At 44.8% G+C, this 20380-nt stretch overlaps 1 protein-coding gene across 2 annotated transcripts in view; it reads right to left on the minus strand.

Moving 5' to 3' along the window:
• The window catches only part of RALGAPB (Ral GTPase activating protein non-catalytic beta subunit), a 123052-nt gene that overhangs the window by 85223 nt on the left and 17449 nt on the right, over positions 1–20380 (minus strand). For both annotated transcript variants that reach the window (XM_024209925.2, XM_024209924.2), the window contains exons 4-6: positions 14785–14948; positions 13837–14023; positions 7544–7675 (exon numbers count right to left, since the gene is read on the minus strand). In XM_024209925.2, the coding sequence (XP_024065693.1) occupies positions 7544–7675; positions 13837–14023; positions 14785–14948 (483 nt within the window). The remainder of the gene's footprint in view (positions 1–7543; positions 7676–13836; positions 14024–14784; positions 14949–20380) is intronic.

The raw sequence follows: 20380 nt of genomic DNA on the forward strand, positions 1-20380 counted from the left end.
GGTCTTCGTCATAGATAAACGGTTACTAACCTTCCGTAACTGCTGTTCTTCAAGATGTGTTGCTCATGTCCATTCCAACACACCGCGTGCACCACCGCCAGAAAGTTACCCCTCAGCGGTATCTGTGCCCTCATAGCGCCAGTATACAGGGGCCTGTCACCCTGCCGATTCCTTCTTGCCAGCTAACTCCAACAGAGGCGCAGGAGTCTGGGATGTGGAAGGACATGAGCAACACATCTCGAAGAACAACAGTTATGGAAGGTTAGTAACCGTTTTTTGTTTTTTTTTCCTTCAAGTGCTTGCTCATGTCCATTGCAATGTAGGTGACTTCCAAGCAATTATGCAGGTGGAAGGCTTGGAGTTCATTAGCATGCTGACTGAAGTACCGCTCAGCCGAAGCCCACATCATCTCTGGCTTGTTGGATGATGGCATAGTGTGACACGAACATGTGGACTGACGACCAAGTTGCCGCTCTACAAATACCCCGATTGGAACTTGTGCCACGAAGGCCGCCGACAATGCTTGAGCTCTCGTAGAGTGGGCTGTCAACTGAGGATCTGGGAGCTTTGCTAGAGGTCATAGCATGAGCGGATACAGAAAGTGATCCATGATGACATTCTCTGGGCTGAGACTGGCTGGCCTTTTGTTCTGTCTGCAATAGGTATGAATAGCTGGGCAGTCTTCCTAAAGGGCTTGGTCCCCTCTACACAGAAAGCGAGCGCACACCTCACATCCAGTAAGTGGAGTCTCTGTTCCTCTGTTTGTGTGTGGATTAGGACAGAAGACTGGCAAAAAGAGGTCCTGGTTACTATGGAATTGACAGACCACCTTTGGTAGAAAGGATGGGTGTGGCCACAGCTGTACCTTGTCCTTGAAGAAGACATTATACAGTGGCTTGGAGATAAGAGCCTGGATCTCTGAGACCCTTCTGGCAGAAGTAATGGCGACTAGGAAAGCCACCTTCCAAGACAGATAGAACAGGGAGCATGTTGCCATTGGCTCGAATAGATATCCTGTTAGCCTAGTCAGCACCATATTGAGATACCTGTGGGTACAGCCATTCACAGATTGAGTTTGAGAAGGCCGGCCGCCCACCCAAGGGTGAAATGCAGAGATTGCAGCTAGATGGATGCTTATGGATGACCCCATTAGACACTCCTGCTTTAAGTGAAGCAGATAATCTAAAATGAAGGGCAGTGATGACTCAGTAGGCGAAACACCCTTCTGCATCGACTAGATCGAGAATCTCTTTCACTTTGCCAGGTAAGTGGCCCTAGAAGACGGCTTCCTGCTACCCAAGAACACTTCATGAACCGGCCCTGAGCAAGCCCATTCTGCTGGGTTCAGCCATGGAGCTTCCATGCTGTGAGGTGGAGCGATTTAAAGTTTGGGTAACATAGGCGACCGTGATCTTGAAAGATCAAGTCCAGAAATAGTGGTAGGGTGATGGAGATGTCCATCGAGAGATCTAGGAGGGTGGTGAACCAGTGCCTGTGCGGCCAGGCCAGACCCGGCCCATCAGGATCAGCCCTGTCCTATCCCTTCTGACCTTCAGGAGGGCCCTGAGTATGAGAGGAGTGGGAGGGAATGTAGAGAAGACCTGGTGTCTGTGAGCGAACCCAAAACTGTGGCCTAGGAAGGAGCAGAACTGAAGACACTTCCTGTTGTACTTCATTGCGAACAGATCTACCTGGGGGAATCCCCATCTCTGAAAAACATGATGTCTGCGCGAATGGACCACTCGTGATGGTTGGAAAAGGATTTGCTGAGATGATCCACTAACTTGTTCTGCGACCCTGGGAGGTAGGAGGCTTTGAGGTGAATGGAATGGGCTATACAGAAATCCCATAGGCACAAACCTTCTCACATAGGGGAGAGGAGCGAGCTCTGCCCTGCTTGTTTATGTAAAATATTGCTGTTGTGTTGTCTGTGAGGACAGACACGCAGTTGCCCTCCAGATGCGGTTGGAAAGCTTGGCAGGCTAGGCGCACTGCCCTCAATTCTCTCACACTGATGTGCAACTCAAGTTCCTCTGGGGGATCAGCGGCCTTGAGTCCTGAAGGTCCCTAGGTGGGCCCCCCATCCCATCTCCGACGCGTCTATGACAAGAGACCTTGACGGTGGAGGTCTCAAGAACGGGACTCCTGCACACACCGTCTTCAGGTCCAGACACCAAAGGAGGGTGGAAATCACCAAACAGAGGAAAATGAGACCACCTTGTCCAGGTGACGCCAACCAAGACTGGAGAGGTCTTAATCGCAGTCTTGTGCATTGCACCACGTGGGTGCATGATGCCATATGCCCCAGAAGCTTCAAGCAGTTTCTTGCTGTGGTGATGGAGTGATCTCTCAGGCTCTTTAGGAGTGCCTCTATAGCTCTGAGCTGACTTTCTGGGAGAAAAGCTCTGGCCTGGTTTGCATGGAGGACTGCTCCTATGAATTCTATTATTTGAACTGGGGAAAAAGTGGATTTTTGCATATTTGTCAACAGTCCCAGGTCCTGAAAAGTTGACTGTATCAGTTTTACATCTGTTTCCATATGGTCCCTGGACCAATCTCTGACACCAGCACCCCTTGTCTCCTCAGGAAGGCTGCAACAACTCTCATGCACTTCGTGAACACCCATGGAGCTGCTGACAGACCGAAATGGAGTACCGTAAACTGGTAATGTCTGTGGTTTACCACAAATCGTAAGTACCTTCTGCCCTTGAAAGATAGCAATCTAGAAATATATGTCCTTTAAATGAGGATGGCGTACCAGTCCCCTGGATCCAGACAGCGGATAATGGAGGCCAAGGAGACCATGCAGAACTTCAGTTTCTTCATGAATCTGTTGAGGTTTTGCAAATCCAACAATCATTCTGAGGTCGCTGTGATGCTGTATGAAATATGAGAGACATTTATAAGACTATTGATACCAATATTATAAAATTGTAAGGAATCTTCAGATATGCCGTGTAAGGTATCCGTGAAAATGTTATAATTTGCCAAGTATGATAATCTTGTTTGTGTGTTTGTATCACCTTTGTATCGTGAGTTATAGATATGTATATCTGTATTTCAAACTTGTTCTGTGTGACACCCCAGAGAGATCGGCTAGGCAGTGCTGATGCCAGTTTGACGGCCCATCAAGGGTTCAGCTGTACAATGAACCCATTGAAAGGAGCCAGGGAATACACTTTAGGAGTCAGCAGGACTTGTAGGGGCATGCCTATGGACAGAGAACTCCTCCAAGGCTTTTCCACGTGCTGTGAAGCTTGTGTTTGGGACACAGGAAGTACAAGCCACATGGCAAAAGGAATATAAAGAGCAGCTGCATTGTCTCAATTTTGTCTTCATTCCTGCTTCTTACCTCTGGAGTAACTTTCCTACAAACAAAGCGCTGAAAGACCTATCTAAGCTGTGGATGTATTCCAGAGGGACTTTCAAGCCAGCAAACTCACCAATGCTGCTAAGAACCTCATAGATGGACTTTGAAGTCTCTGTATGTATCTGAGTGCTTTATCACTTAACAACTCTCTTCTTGGTTTTCTTTTTTCCCTTATAATATAAACACTAAAGGACTGGCTGGCAGTGTGGTATTTTGGGGAAGATCCAAACTAATATTGACCTAGTAACGTGGCTGACCCTTTGGGGTCAAAAGAACATTTTGTAGATGTGAGCAAAGTTTTTAAATAACTTCTCACTGTACTGGACCTAGGTGCTGATTGGGAGCCAGAGAACTGGAATGCAATAAAGGGGGCGGTATGATTTCTTTTTTTAGCTTCTTGAAAATCAGTGTGGGGGATCAGTAGCACAGTTTGTGACTGGTTGGTGAGTTTAACTTCAGTGTTAACCACCAGTTTTGGGAGTGTCTGCACTCTTTTGCAGCCTGCCCTGACCTTGGCATTTTCAGTGAGGGCTGTCCCAGGCACCCTGGGTCACAGCTGCCATTGGTCTTTGGGATTAGGAAGTAACGGGAGTAGAACCCTCAACCCCTTAGCACTGGTGGAAACTCCAGCACTGCTCCCATGGATTAGGAGCAACTGCACCTCTTTGGCTAGAACAGTGGTCTCCAAAGTGGGGTGCGTGCATCCCAGGGGGTGCCAAAGAGGATCCTTGGGGGTGCGCGGCTGGAGGAGCTTTTTTTTTGTGCTTCGGCAGTTCGGGCGGGAGTCCGAACGGCTTTTTTTTTTGGCGCTTCGGCAAAAATGGTAGAGCCGGCGCGGCAGGGGGTGCATGCTCAAAAATTTTTTTACTGATAGGGGTGCGCGATCAAAAAAGTTTGGAGACCACTGGGCTAGAAGTCTCTCATGAGAAGGGTCCCTGAAGGAGGACAGGGAGGGTGGGAAGGAGGGGAACAACTGAATTGAAGAGTGTATCCCACTTCTACCATGCACAGCACCCAGCAATCCATGGTAATGCAGGCCCACGCCTGATAGAAGTGGGACAACCGGTCCACAGACGTAGGGGAAATAGGCTCCAGACACTGTCCTGGTACGCCATCCTCAGGTGTACCCTCAAAAGGCCTGTTTAGACACCGCCAAATGTCTTGGGGGGCAGGTGCTCAGGCAGACGAGGATTGGGATAGAGGTCTCCTTCTATAGCCTGTTCTTTTTCCTGCTGTATTCCTGTCTCTTCTGCGGAGGGTAGAACCTGGCCATTGGTTGGGGCTTATAGTGCTTCCTAGCAGGAGCTGGTGTATGTAGACCCAAGGATTTCAGAGTAGCCCTCGAGTCTTTCAAGCTATGGCGCTTCAAATCAGTTTGCTCTGAAGAGAGTGATTTGTCTTCAAACAACAGGTCCTGGATTGCCTGCTGGACCTCATAGGGCAGACCCTCATGACCACTACCACCGAAGCCATGGAGAAGGCTACTGTGTCCAGAGCCGCCTGGAGGGACGCCGTGGCCACCGCTTTGTCTTCCTCCACTACGGCCGAAAACTCACCTCCGGATTCCTGCAGCAAGAGCTCCCTGAACTTTGCCATAGCACTCCAGGAATTAAAGTCATACCAACCCAGGAGCATTGGGTGGTTGGCAATCCTGAGCTGGTGGCTCAGTAGAGTAGACCTTTCTGCCAAAAAAGTTGAGTTTTTTGGCATCTTTGGCCTTAGGGCTTGGCCCCTGTTGCCTCTGTCTCTCCCTTTTGTTCACCACAGAAACAACCAGAGAGCCTGTTGGGGAGGGAGGGTAATATACAAAAATGTATACCCCTTGGGAGGAACAAAGTACTTCCTCTCCATCCTCTTAGCAGTAGGTTGGAGGGATGTGGGAGTCTGCCAGAGAACTTTTATAGGCTCCAGGATGGCATCCTTCAATGGCAGGGCTACCCATGATGGTCCTGAGGCCATTATAATATCCACTAAGGCATGGGAGGATTCAGAGAACTCATCTGGTTGAATGCCCAGGTTCTGGGCTACCCTCCTCAGGAGTTCTTGGTGCACCCTATAATCCTCCTGGGTGGGCACCATAGCTGTTCCCACCACTGCCTCGTTGAGAGGGGAAGATGGAGAAGCCTGCACAGGCACCTGGCCCTGTATTTCTCCCTCTGCTCCAGATGGGTCCTGTGAGGGAGCATCCTCCTGATCAGCACCAGGCTCGGCAGAGGGGGACCGATCCCTGTTCCAAGAGAGATGGCTGGGGAGCTCGTGCTGTCAATATTGCAGAATACAATCTTATGGACTGGGACCCCTGGATAGGTTGGAATGCTCAGGGATTTCAAAATGGCCACTGCAGGGGCATTTGCCATTGTGCTAGTGGCCATGCCACCAGCAGCATTCCCTGGCCCATGTCCAGTCGCAGAGTGCTGCCTATCGGAGCAACGTCTGCTCCTGCGTGAGGCTTAGGACTCTGCTCCCGAATCTGAGACTGAGGAGTGGCTTCTTGGCAACCAAGGCGGGGCACTGCCGACCAGTGCCAGAGAGTGGTGCCATGAATGAGGGGATCTGTGCCACGCCATCATGACCAGCTTGCCCTTCACCAGCACCTGTCTCGGTGCCATGGTGGCCCTCAGTTCTGGTGCGGCCACTGACTGCTCCCGAATGGCCGAGGATGGTGGCATCATGGGGAAAAGGAGGTCCCCCACAGCCTCGGGCATAGATGGTAAAGCCAGGGCTGTCACGCCGCAGTGGCTCTCCCTTGGCGGGGAGTCCAATGGTACTAGACTCAAAGACACCCTTTCCAGGGCTGGAGTCGACGATGCTGCACACCCTGTTTGCGCCTCCAAGTGGCCCAGCATGGGTTGCACTCTACCAGAAGCCCTATCGCCTGCAGAGCTTGGGGCTGGAGAGTGCCTCCAGTCCGTCTTTTTTTGCTTTTTCTTAGGCACCGGCGATTGTGTGCGGTGCCGAGAGTCCCGTGCCAGAGTTGATTTCCTCTGTGCTGGGGACTTACATCGGTGCTGGAAGCCCCAAACCATCAGTGGCAAAGTCCTTTCTTGATATCGGGGATGTGGAACGGCACTGCACCACCCTGAGAGACTTCAGAGCACTTCTTACTAACCTAGAAGTACATGGTTCCGATTCCCCCTGAGCAGCTCCGAAGGGGGACGGAGCGCTGCTTCCATATGGGGGAAACTTAAGTCTAGCGTCCCTGTCCATTTTTGTCCTGGGTCTGACGATCCTGCACCATTCCTGCACGTGGGCCTCTCCCAGGCACTTAAGACAGCTATCGTGTGGGTCACTAACCGACGTCGGTTTGTGGCATGCCACACATGATTTGAACCCTTGGGACCAAGGCATACTGTGGTGTAGGGCGGCCTAGCCCCGCTAAGCGGGGATCGTGACTACCTATATTACACTACTTAGCTAACTACTAACTTAATCCTAACAGTAACTATTTACAATTTTTACTGAAAACGTCCACTGAAAAAAGGCATTTGCAGAACACAAGGGACGAGCGGAAGTTCCAGCAACCATCACGGGTGGTAAAAAGGAACTGAAGAAGTGGTGGGGTGGCAGGCCCCTATATGCCAGCGCTATGAGGGCACGACTCCAGGGGCACCAGAGCCGACCTGAAGGATACCACTGTGGAGGGTGGGGGGGGGGGCACTTTCCCATGGTGGTACATGCACACCTACATTGGAATGCACATGAACAAGCACTTGAAGAACAACATAAACAAACAAAAAAAAGGATGTACACCCATTTTAAAAAACGTGACCTACAAAGATTATTTAATACCCCACTGAGACGAATGGAAGCAATTCACATCTCCTAGAGCTATTGTTTTAGTCTTCCTGCTTACAATCTCATAAGACAGTCAGATCACATTTGCAATTTTTTCTCCAAATCATAAGTTAGAGTTGTTGTTTTTTTAGGCAGACTCTTAAATTCTGCAAAAACCAGTAAGTTCAAAGTTGTACGAGAAAAAAGTGTTCTAACTCCCACTCGCAGCCCTTGTTCTTGTTGCACTGTCACAATGAGCACTTTTAGTAGTCTTTATTCATTTCAGACACTTAACATTAGTTCTCTCTGCTTCCTGGGATAACTTCACTCACATCCAACATGGATTTGTTGATATTCTTGCATGCTTTATACCATGTTCATTTATAAGTATGACATTACCTCAGCATATGTAAAAAGCGAAACCAAGTCTGTGCAATGCACTCGTTGTCCATTTCAGGAGGAATCAGACTGGCATCTTCATCAGGAATTTTAAATGGAGGAAATGAAGGTCCATATGTAAAACGCAGCAATCTAGGGGACAAGTCAGTAAGGCTGTCATTGCATTAGTACTCCTCACACTTGCACTGTATTTACATTTGTAAAAAGATGCACCATATATTGTTTTAAGCACATGTAAAATAAAAAACTACTTACAAACCTTACTAAATAAATCATGAACTTTTTACAGTCATCCATTCAAAATTAAACATCAATCCATTTAACCCTCTCTATCCCACCCTTCTCAAAAGCTTCAGCCTATAGCCTTGGAGCATGCCTGAAGTTCAGTGTGCTTGGACTCTGTCAGACTAAGAAGGCATTCCAGATGCCGGGGCCTTCTATGAAAACACTCTGCCAGCACACCCTAGCGGTTTAAAACCAGGGGACTACCAGCTTGTGTGCCATGTGTTTTTTTAACTGACAAGGTATCGCACAAGGAGAGAGGCAGTTTCTCAAGTAATTAGGTCCCAAACCACTTAGGGCTTTTATTGATTTGAATCAACACATTGAATTACACCTGGAAACAAAGAGCCAGTGCAGATCCAGGTGTAATGTATGCTCTCCATGAGGTGCCAAGCTTAGCAAGCAGACCCACTACAATCTGCAGAAGCTGGAGTCTCCAAGTGGTCTTGAAGTATAATACCACAGAGCACATTACAATGATCCAATCTCAAGGCAGTAAAGGCCTGGAAAACTGAAGTGAGGTCACAGTTGGAAAGAGTGATAACCTTCTGGCCAAGCAGCGATGGAACAAACCTTTCTTATGCTTTCTGACCATCCAAAAGAAACTTAGAATCCAACCCACCACCACCTCCAATTCCTCTATCTTGCAAACCCATGAGAAATGGCAGACAGATTCCAATCAGAATTGTCTCATTCTTCTCCAAATTGAGTCCCTGCCACCTCAATCTCAAGTTTTTACTCTTCTCAAAATTATGCTTTGCCCCCACTGCATGGAATATGGGTGAACATTTAAAATACTGATACCAATATTACAAAACAGCAATGAATAGTATACAGTATATACACCTTACATGGCGTCAGTGGAAAAGTTATAATCTGCTAAATATGATAATATTGTTATATCGATCTATATCTAATCTTCGTATCATGAATTATAAATGTGTGTGCTATATCTGTATCTCAAACTTGTCCTGTGTTTCTGGGAGACACCCCCAGACAGATGGGCATCAGCACTATCCAGCCTGCTTGATGGCCCATCAAGGGCAATCAGCTGTACAACGAACCCATTGAGAGAAACTAGGGGCTACACCTAGTCAGGGGGACATGTAGGGATATGCTTCTGGACAGGGGACTCCAAATACTTTTCCATGCCCTTGTGCCGTGAGCTTGTGTTTGGGACAAAGGATATACAAGCCACATGGCAAAGGATATAAAAAGGCAGCTGCATCATCTCCGGTTTGTCTTCAATCCTGCTTCTCACCTCTGGAGTGAGTTTTCTACAAATTGAAGCTTTGAAAAAAGGACTGATAGACCCATCCAAGCTTTGGATGTGGTCCACAGATACTTTACAAGCCACCAAACTCTCCAGTGCTGTTAAGAACCTGATATATGAACTCTGAAGTCATACGTACATGTATCTAATTACTTTGACTCTTTAACAACTCTCTTCTCTTATTTCTTTTCTTATATAATAAAACATTTAGTTTTAGATAATAAAGGATTGGCTGGCAGAGTTGTATTTTGGGTAAGATCCAAACAAGTATTGATCTGGTACTGTGTCTGGTCCTTTGGGGATAAGAAGAACATTTTGTAAAGTGAACAGAGTTTTAATTAACGTCTCACTTTACTGGACTTAGTCACCGATTGGGAGCCAGAAACTGGAATGCAATAAAGGGGGTTGTGATATTTATTTATTTTTAAACTTCTGGATAACCAGCGTGGGGGATCAAAAGCACAATTTTGTGACTGATTGGTGAATCAAACTATAGGGTTAACCACCAGTTTTGGGAGAATCCGCTCTCCTTTCACAGCCTGTCCTGACCTTGGCATTTTCAGTCTGGGCTACTCCAGGCACCCCAGGTCACAGGCCACACTTTTCATAGCAGCAAATTTGTTATACTAGGAAGAGCAGGAAAGAAAATCAAGTTTAAGAGGCCACACTGTAGGACAGCAAGAGCAATGTCCAACTGGGTGATTATGCTTTTCTTGAAATTGTATTTTCACACCTAGACATTATAGTGATTTGCACCTGGTAAATGCTGAAGACAAATTCATGTTGGGTAGTAATTTAATTGCTTTCAAAGTAAGAGCTATGTTAAGGTTTAACTCTTGAACCAGTTCCTCTAACACAATGAGGGTATATCTTCACTGCAGAGTTAACTCAGGTGATCGGATTCAGAACCCAAGGTCACCTAGCCCAGGTCTAAGCAACCATACTGCAAAGCCCTACCCAAGTTAGTGTCTTCACTGGTGCTACACTGACCCATGTCTCTCACTAGCGGTGCTGGGGGCACATCCTCTGGTTCTTGGTGCTGCAATAAGCTGAACTGCTCTGGGATTCTTTCCCAGTGAACTGTGGGAGAACTTCTCTGTCCTTAGGAGCACATGGAGCAAATTGTGGGAAGGCACTAGAAGACTACCAGCACGTGAGCAATTTAGCTTGTGTCCTCACTGCAAAATGGGTGGGTTACCAGCTCAAGTGAAAGCAGAACCTGAGCCTAGCCTATACTCCAGCAGGGCCAACTAGCCTGGGTTTAGAGCACAACTAAATTTGGGTGAAAGATTTGTTTTCTGGTGGGAGAGCCGGTAAAGGGCAACATCTCAGAAGATTCCCAGTTAATTCTGAAGTGAAGAAATACTCTTAGATATCAAAAAAATTAAGTTTTTACAGACACATGAACTCTTATGTGACTAGCCAATCACCATTGTTTTGATTCAGGAAACCTACTCTGAGCATATTACTAGCAGCCAAATTCAGGAAAGTTGTTTATTAAAAAGGTCACTTTGCCCTTTGGCAGTTGGATTAGAATTTCTTTGGGCTAAAGGTACTCATGCAGACTTGAAGCACCACTGAGCTTAAGGTTAGCATCAAAAAACCTCAGCTCTTTAGATATTAGATTTAAATAAGCAAACAAATCCACAACAGAAGTACTACATTTTACACAAATGTCACAGAACCCACAGGTTACTCTATATCAGTGGCATTAAAACTGTTAGACATCAGAGGGCTGTACGATCTGGGCATAAAGCATATGGAGTAGCAGTGGAACAGAACACTGATGCATGCTTTAAGGGAGTTACAACTGTTCTTTTCAAATCAATGAATCATAAAAACATATCATCTACCAACACAGCTACATCTAAGCAGCTAAAAATAGCCAGAAGAATTGTGTATTTAGTTGTGCAAAATAAAAGATGCCACACAAATATGGATATATATGTATGTATTGGGAGGAGGTGAGTAGCCCTCAGAGGTGAAAGAGCAGGTTAAAGACTATTTAGAAAAGCTGGACATGCACAAGTCCATGGGGCCAGATCCAATGCATCCGAGGGTGTGGAGGGAGTTGGCTGATGTGATTGCAGAGCCATTGGTCATTAATTTGAAAAAGTCATGGTGATTGGGGGAGGTCCCAGACACTTGGAAAAAGGCAAATATAGTGCCAATCTTTGAAGAAGGAGAATCTGGGGAACTACAGGCCAGTCAGCCTCACCTTAGTCCCTAGAAAAATCATGCAGCAGGTCCTCAGGGAATCCATATTGAAGCTCTTGAAGGAGAGGAAGGTGATCATGAACAGTCAATATGGATTCACCAAGGAAAAGTCATGCCTGACCAACCTGATTGCCTTCTATGATGAGATAACTGGCTCTGTGGATATGGGGAAATCAATGGACGTGACATACCTTGACTTTAGCAAAGCTTTTGATACAGTCTCCCACAGTATTCTTGCCAGCAAGTTAAAGAAGAATGGATTGGATGAATGGACTATAAGGTAGATAAAAAGCTGGCTAGATCATCGGGCTCAGAGGGCAGTGATCAATAGCTTCACTAGTTGGCAGCCGGTATCAAGCAGAGTGCCCCAGGGGTCAGTCCTGGGGCTGGTTTTGCTCAACATCTTCATGGATAATGGGACGGATTGCACCCTCAGCAAATTCACGGATGACACTAAACTGGGGGAGAGGTAGATACGCTGGAGGATAGGGATAGGGTCCAGAGTGACCTAGACAAATTGGAGGTTTGGGCCAAAAGAAATCTGATGAGGTTCAACAAGGACAAGTTCAGAGTCCTGCACTTAGGACGGAAGAACCCCATGCACTGCTACAGGCTGGGGACCAACTGGCTAAGCAGCAGTTCTGCAGAAAAGGACCTGGGGATTACAAATGGATGAGAAGCTGCAAATGAGGCAACAAGGGCACACTGTTGACAAGAAGGCTCACAGTATATTGGGCTGCATTAGTAGGAGCATTGCCAGCAGATCTAGGGAAGTGATTATTCCCCTCTATTCGGCACTGGTGAGGCCACACCTGGAGTACTGCATCCAGTTTTGGGCCCTCCGCTACAGAAATGATGTGGACAGATTGGAGAGAGTCATAGAATCATAGAATATCAGGGTTGGAAGGGACCTCAGGAGGTCATCTAGACCAACCCCCTGCTCAAAGCAGGACCAATCCCCAACTAAATCATCCCAGCCAGGGCTTTGTCAAGCCTGACCTTAAAAACCTCTAAGGAAGGAGATTCCACCACTTCCCTAGGTAACCCATTCCAGTGCTTCACCACCCTCCTAGTGAAAAAGTTTTTCCTAATATCCAACCTAAACCTCCCCCACTGCAACTTGAGACCATTACTCCTTGTTTTGTCATCTGGTGCCACTGAGAACAGTCTAGAGCCATCCTCTTTGGAACCCCCTTTCAGGTAGTTGAAAGCAGCTATCAAATCCCCCCTCATTCTTCTCTTCTGCAGACTAAACAATTCCAGTTCCCTCAGCCTTTCCTCATAAGTCCTGTGTTCCAGCCCCCTAATCATTTTTGTTGCCCTCCGCTGGACTCTTTCCAATTTTTCCACATCCTTCTTATAGTGTGGGGCCCAAAACTGGACACAGTACTTCAGATGAGGCCTCACCATTGTTGAATAGAGGGGAATGATCACGTCCTGCAGAGGGCAAAGAAAATGATTAGAGGGCTGGGGTACATGACTTATGAGGAGAGGCTGAGGGAACTGGACTTATTTAGTCTGCAGAAGAGAAGAGTGAGGGGGGATTTGATAGCAGCCTTCAACTACCCGAAGGAGGGGTTCTAAAGAGGATGGAGCTAGGCTGTTCTCAGTGGTGGCAGATGACAGAATAAGGAGCAATGGTCTCAAGCTGCAGTGGGGGAGGTCTAGGTTGGATATTAGGAAAAAACTATTTCACTGGGAGGATGGGGAAGCACTGGAATGGGTTACCTGGGGAGATGGTAGAATCTCCATCCTTAGAGGTTTTTAAGGCCTGGCTTGACAAAGCCCTGGCTGGGATGACTTAGTTGGGGTTGGTCCTGCTTTGATCAGGGGATTGGATTAGATGACCTCCTGAGGTCTCTTCCAACCCTAATCATCATCTTCTAAATACATGTGATGAGAAGCTGTACAGCATGGAAAATCTAGACATATATTTTCAGATTTTAAGAAGCACTTTGACAGCAGACGTTTTCCCAGAGTTGAACTGAAAGCTACTGTAGACAAGATAAAAAAAGTCAGAACAATGGAACATTATATGTAACAAGACTAGGTAACATTGTAATGCTTTGGATAACAGAGATATTAAGATTATACACAGACACAAAAAGACAATACACTGAACTGTTCATTTATGGAATGCTAACATTTACTAAAAATATGGTTAAAAAAAATCCATATAATCAAACTTCATAGATATTGAAGTTTACCTGGTTTTAGTAGGCATTTGCTTTGTTTACCAAAAGATTTTAGATGAGCTGCTCATTATTCAAATTTGCTATTGTCTGCAAAAGTGTGACCAACCATATCATAGATATGGTTACTGTATCTGCGGTTATGAAATAATGGACATGCAGTTATTCTGCAAATATTGGAATATATTTGCTCCCTTTAAAACTGCATTCCACAAATGAACAGAAAATACCGCGCTATGAAAGACTCCATCATCACAGAAAACTGGCTGAACAACATACACTGTAAGTGTGTTCATCTGAATGTCAGTTTCTTTTGAGGTTTCACCTACCTGGAAGTAAGGGCACAGATAACCTTGCTCCACTGCTCCACTAGAGCAGGGTGATGCCGCCAGTTGGCCACCATTTCTTTGGCAGTTTTCCAATAAGGGGGTGTTGGAAAGCACCGAGTGCAAGCTAGCAACCACACTTCAAACAGCACACCAATCAGTTTCTCAGCCAGATTCTCAGCAATGCCACCTTATGCAGGAACAAAACAAACATTTAAAGCCATTTAAGATGCTAGATCTCTTTCAGCCATCTCCCCTAGGAAACCCTATTGATCCTAAAGGAATCTCATGGCTATCATGCTCATATCACTTTGAATTTATATAGATTTCATTTTATAAGCAATGTTTAAATACCCTTAAATCTATTCTGATCTACAACAGTACCATTTGCTTACTTTCTACAGGTGCATCCATGCTTTTAAAAAGTCCAAATGTTATAATTGATAGTGTAAAGCCTAGCCATATGGGTAATGCGAACACCTATGCAACAAGGGATTCACCTACCTAGACATGTTATCAACACAGTAACACATCACAGAGAGAGAGAGAGATCTGACCATGAACTTATTCGTTTACAGGTGGGTAGATACGGACGGGTCTTCACACTCTCTCTCTAGCTAGGGGAAAATAAAGATAATACGTAGCTGACAGACAGAACTATGGGACCACCAAGACAGAAGACCCAGTAATCTGAGTTTATAGTTGGATGGACCGTCATGTGTCTTGCAGAGTATGTTTTGACAATTCATATAGGACAAAAATTGTTTAAGCAGGTTCAATTTCAGGCCATCCAACTTTAATTCAGAGTTTAAATACTAGAGATGTGTTGTTGTTCTTACATGGCCACCAGCAACTTTTGATTGTTTTCTTGTTGAAAAACAAAACTACATTTGGGGGCCAAAATCCCTTATATCCGTAAGAGAAGCAAATGAAAAAAGTTAAGACACAAACCTTGCACAGTGGGAGCTGCCAGAAGAGTGTCATTAATCTGTAGGAGAAACAATAATAAAACCTCCCAAGTTTCTCGAGCCATGATGGTTGACTCACGAGCCAATTTCTGGACAGCCTTCAAAACCTGCAAGCATAGTCTATTCTGACTGGACCCCGGGTCCTGCCTATAAGAGAAGAACACTATTAGAGTCTCTCTCTCTCAAAAATAAAAAAAATAATAAAAAAATAATAATAATAATAATAATAATTAAAAAAAAGAATCTATAGCTTTGAGATTGACTACAGTACCTAAAATTCACTGTGTTATATGCAAAAGAACTTAAATGGCAATATTATTGAACCAAACTTTGAGCTAAGGTGATTCACGGGAATCCAAGTCTGCCTCAGTGTAGTGAAGTATACAGTACAATAGCTCTTTCATATGACACTACACAAACATAATGCTACACAATGTACACATTTACAGTTAGAGAAAGTACAGCTCCTTTGCATTATATTCCAATTGCTAAGTGAATGGCTCATCACCTAATGCCATGAGATCATGTAAAACGCATAAAGACACATATGGAGTAGGCAGAGAGGCAGAATTAAAGTGTGGTATATATTATTTTGATTTTTAAGAGTGCTCCTAATTATTCCAGGCACATGTAACTTACAAAGATTACCAAATAAACCAGTCCCCAATCTTCCTCACCCATTCATCCCAGGAATGACGACTTTCACCTACTCCTATCTATAGTCACAGCATCCTTATTTAATATGTATATTACACTAAGCTCGGTCAGGACGGGGATCCTATTGTGCAATATGCTGTATAAATATGGACAGTGACGTGATCCTGCTCCAAAGAGCTTATGATGTAAGAAGGGTATTTTGAAGTCACAGTTAGATTGGTAAAGATGAAGGAGCTGACTACCACATTAAGTATTTTTTTAAATGGCATAGGGAGAGCAAAAGGGATCCCAACTTCCTCTTTGTGCAGGATATGCAGATTAGACTGACTCGATACCTCACATGTCACCAAAAAGGAGCCCACTTATCCAAGAGACTATATCCTAGACAAGACAAAGATAAACCTGAACATAATGGAGATGTCAGGACTTGCTTATGGCCAGATATCTACTTCAGAAGAGAAGTGTTGTACTGGGAAGCAGGAGAGAATGGTGCTAGCAAACTAGTTTGACTTCTTTGCCACCTCCTCCAACACTTCCTATCCCCAACTGATCATAAGCCTACAATCTCCTAAGCTTTTTAAAAATTCTAGAAAAGTCACTGGAATAGGAAAAGCAGATTAAGGAGATCCTCTGCATATAGAGAAAGCTTGTTCACGGAAGCCAGAGTTTTAATACATTAGCTCTTAGGGTTATCCCATCATGAAAATAATATTGACTCTCATATACCACAGCGGAGTGAGTTTTGATGAGATTGTCTGGATTTCTCTACCCCTTCGAAAAGTCATTTTATGAAATACAAAGATGAGATAGGGCAAGTGACAATGACAAAAGCTTTTCCATAGCACCAGCCATTATGTCTTCTGTCACTCCATTCTTGATGACAGGATGCCATTAACATCATAAATTTATAGCATGCAAATGTCATGCATGAATCCCACCTGATTAGGAAGGGCAAGGCAAAAGCACTCACTCCATGCTCACACATTCAGGAGATTTTTGTGATGGAGGCAAACAGTTTGAAGCAGCAACAAACTAAAGGAGTTCAGGGTTTACAGAAAAGGGAAATTTGGGCCAGATTAAGGCATTCCAGCAGAGTAGCATCTATAAAAGATACCCCATACATACTTTTAAGACCAGATCTGCCAGAGCCTGAGCATTTTGTTCATCTAATGCAGTGGTTCTCAAACTATTATACTGGTGACCCCTTTCACATAGCAAGCCTCTGAGTACAACCCCCTTATAAATTAAAAACGTTTATATATTTAACACCATTATAAATGCTGGAGGCAAAGTGGGGCTTGGGGTGGAGGCTGACAGTTCATGACCCCCCATGTAATAACCTCACGACCCACTGAGAGGTCCCGACCCCCTTTGAGAACCCCATATCTAATGCAACTGGAAGCCTGTGTGGCACTGGGGCATTATCTGACTGTAACAACTACCACTGCTATTGCATTTTAGTAATTCAATGCTTCTTGAATCAAGCACGGTAGCTAGGGTTAGGGTTCATTTCATTGGGGCTAGAAGTCAGAGGCTGACATGAGAGGGAAGGATGTAGCTGACTTCTTTCTGGTTGATCAGCCAGCTATGAGCAATTCCAAGTTACCCTGCTCTCTCTCATTCATATTCATTGCTCTTGACGCTATTTCAAGGCGATAGGTATCAAAACTTTTTTAGCACTATAACTATTGCAGGCATGGATTCTGTACATATTGTTGTTTTAGGGGACTAAATGTTGGTCTGAGTATTATAAAAATGTTTATGAACACTTACTTTTGGGGGCATCAAGCCTTTTTTAACCTCTGTTCTCTACCTGCCATTTCAAGTCTGCTCATTTGTAACTAATTAGATTGACTCGGGATAGCCAGCCTTCCTCATGCATTCATCTCCTAGACGGAGGATGTGCACTTGAGCTATTTTAGATATCAGCACCCTCTTATCACAACTCTGGACCACTGCGCTCCTGGCAGCCAATAGCTACATCACTTCCGGGGGGTAGGGAAGGAAACTATTTCACCAAGACCAAGAAAATGTATTTATGGTGTGGACTGAATGCTGTAATACAGGTGTAGGGAATACTTTTATTCCACAAAAAGAGGCGGTAGAAGTATTCTCCTTAATTCTACCCCCACCAGCACTCCCCATAGTATCTGAGCCTCTCCCACTTAAAACTCAAAATATTTTTTTTTCTAAGTTTCTTCCTTCCTTCCCAGCGTGCAGAATGAACACCTCATGGGTGGTATATATACACACAGCTTACTGGGGGGAAAGCCAATCCAAGAGCTCAGCTGTGCATTTAGCTTTGACTGTAGCAGACCCCGTGACCATTTTTAGCTCTCATAAGAGACAGTTCTGAGCCAGCTCCTGGGAAAGCTGTATTCCACCTTTGATTTGGACTCATCTTTGTTTGGAGGAAGGGGGGGGGGGGGAGAAAAGGGGCTTGAAAATAAGGTATAGCTGCCAACAATTCTTGGTAAGTGCTGCCCCACTGCAGTGGGGCAACAGGAAGCAACAGGAGCTTGGAAGTGGTCTCTCTTGCCCACTGACTGCGTGCTGCTTCTCTCCCTCCCAGCAGCTACCAGCTCCAGTCCTTGCCTCCTTGCAGCAATCGGTCAGCTATTCTGGGGGGGTGGGAGGGGCAGGAGAGAGAAAACAAGACAGACCGGATAAGCAGCATGGAGGAGACAAAGTTCAGGCCCTGGAACATGGGGGAAGAAACTATGGGGAGCATAGCAGGAGTTGTATGGGGTAGAATGGGCGCATCATCTCTCACAGAGCCATCCAGCAGTCTCTCCGGCCTACTTTATTTCTATCAGACAAAAGTTAGGTAAAATTCCGCTGAAGTCTGACAATGTGGACCTTAATGCTGTAGCCAGGTACCTGGAGCTGTAGCCTCTGTGGGAATTGTGGAATTGCTCTGGAAGCTTCTCATATATTATAACTGATGTTTTTATTGAACTAAATATGAAAATGCAAAGTCTTACTTATCTGGATATAAATTCAGTTGATTTTATGCAGGCTCCCTATTTTCCGGTTTTCATTGTGCCACAGAATTTTAGGTTGATAATGCATAAAGCTTTCAGAGCTGTCAGGGGAAGCTGCAAGTTTTGGCAGCCAGGTAGGAAACAGTTGGGGCTTTTGGCACCTGGAGAGGCCCAGGAGACCGTTGGGATAAGCACATTGACTGGGTGTTCCTGTTAATGTGATTTAGGTCATCACTGGACAGCTGAGTCAGTACTGACATGAAGAGAGAATTTCACACTTCTTAGATTATCGTCCTAGGCTCTTTACAGACTCATGTAGACAACACTTTAAGGATGCACTTGGTTCATGCTTTCAAAGTCTTCATCACAGCTTCAAAGGAGGCTAGGGCTCCTAGAATACATTTTTTTAAAAATTGATAAAACAGGAGTCTAATTTTAATGTTATTTTTCTTAGCCCTCACCTTTTCCCTTACCCATCTCAGAAGTAAGTATCTGAAAATTAACTAGAACTTAAGTCTATAGTAAGTTTAATACCCTTAGAAGGATGGTCCAGTGGTTAGAGCATTAGCCTAATAATTGGGAGACTTTGGTTCAAGTCCCTGCTCCACCAAACAACCTTCAAGACACATTGGCTCTCTGTGCCTTAGTTCCCCACCCATAAAATGGAGATAGCAGCACCTCCCTACCTCAGAGAGTACTGTGAGGGTAAACATATTAAAGATTGTTAAGGACTCACTGCTGTAATGGGGGGCAGTAGGACTGCCTACATACAACTGAGACTCCTGAATATTTCCTTCATACCCTCCACAAATCTTATTTAATCCTTAAAGATAACAATCATATCTAGGTACTGCTGCTTCTCTGGCCTGAAAGACCAGCTTGTGAAATCTCACCCACAACAGGCACTGCCTTATCAGAAATTATGCCATCACAGATCACCTACTCTACAGCTGCAGGGATCAGAGTCATTACAAAAATATAATAAAATAACTAAATGCCTTTGAGAGTTTCCCTTAGTCAGTGCTTGAGAATGCAGATAGGAGGATGAGGTTTGGGGATTTCTCTGCCATGGGTTTTTGCTTGTTTAAATAGTCTGATCATTTTATGCTTACTTTTGACCTTGCTTTAATATAAACTAAAATGCCACTTCTACCTGTAGTCTGAGACCAAGTCAAAACTAAGATTATTAAATATTCAGGTATTAGAATGTGAAGCAAGTTACTGAATGTCCTTTTGCTTTGCACTTTAGAGCTAATCGTACAGATTAGCATTAGGTCTAGTCCTATGCTATAGCAAGAGTAGGTTGTGGTCAGCGCTTACTGTGTGGCCATGACGTGTTTTGAACTGACTCTAAAGGCATGCAATATAAGCACAGTACATCCATCTACACTAATATATCCTGCAAGGCAAATGGCTTAGTTGCTAAAAACTTTATTAAACAGGGATGTGAACTGGATGTGTTAAGCTTGGTGATAGATAAATGTAATTTTAGAGTCAGCCACTGACAGACGATACACTTCTCTTCTTCCTCATTTAATACCTGTGCGAAGTGCTTAAACAGATCATTGATTTGTATGTTGTCATAATAGGCAAATCATTCTTAATCACTAGATCAGAGTGTAGATTCAAACTATTGAAAACACATGAATGGTGGTTGTTGTAGACTGCAAAAACTGCTATCTATGTAGTCAATGGCAGCTTCGAGGATATAGATCTGATCTTCCTGAAGCTTTGCCTCAACAACCAGAAGTTTTTACCTCTTCAAATTTACCCTCCCTGTGGGCACAAAGAGTAGGATAGCCTTTATCAGTTTCATCAGGCACAGCACTTCCTAAAACATATTTTTATGCCCTGTGTTACATCATCAGCTGTCCCAGATTCCACATCTACTTTGGCAAAGTAAAAAGTTTTCTAGCCCGCATAAACCTGATGTCAATT

Source organism: Terrapene carolina, unplaced genomic scaffold (genome assembly GCF_002925995.2).
Source record: "Terrapene carolina triunguis isolate 2854851 unplaced genomic scaffold, T_m_triunguis-2.0 Scaffold233, whole genome shotgun sequence".
NCBI classification, from domain to species: Eukaryota; Metazoa; Chordata; order Testudines; family Emydidae; genus Terrapene; species Terrapene triunguis.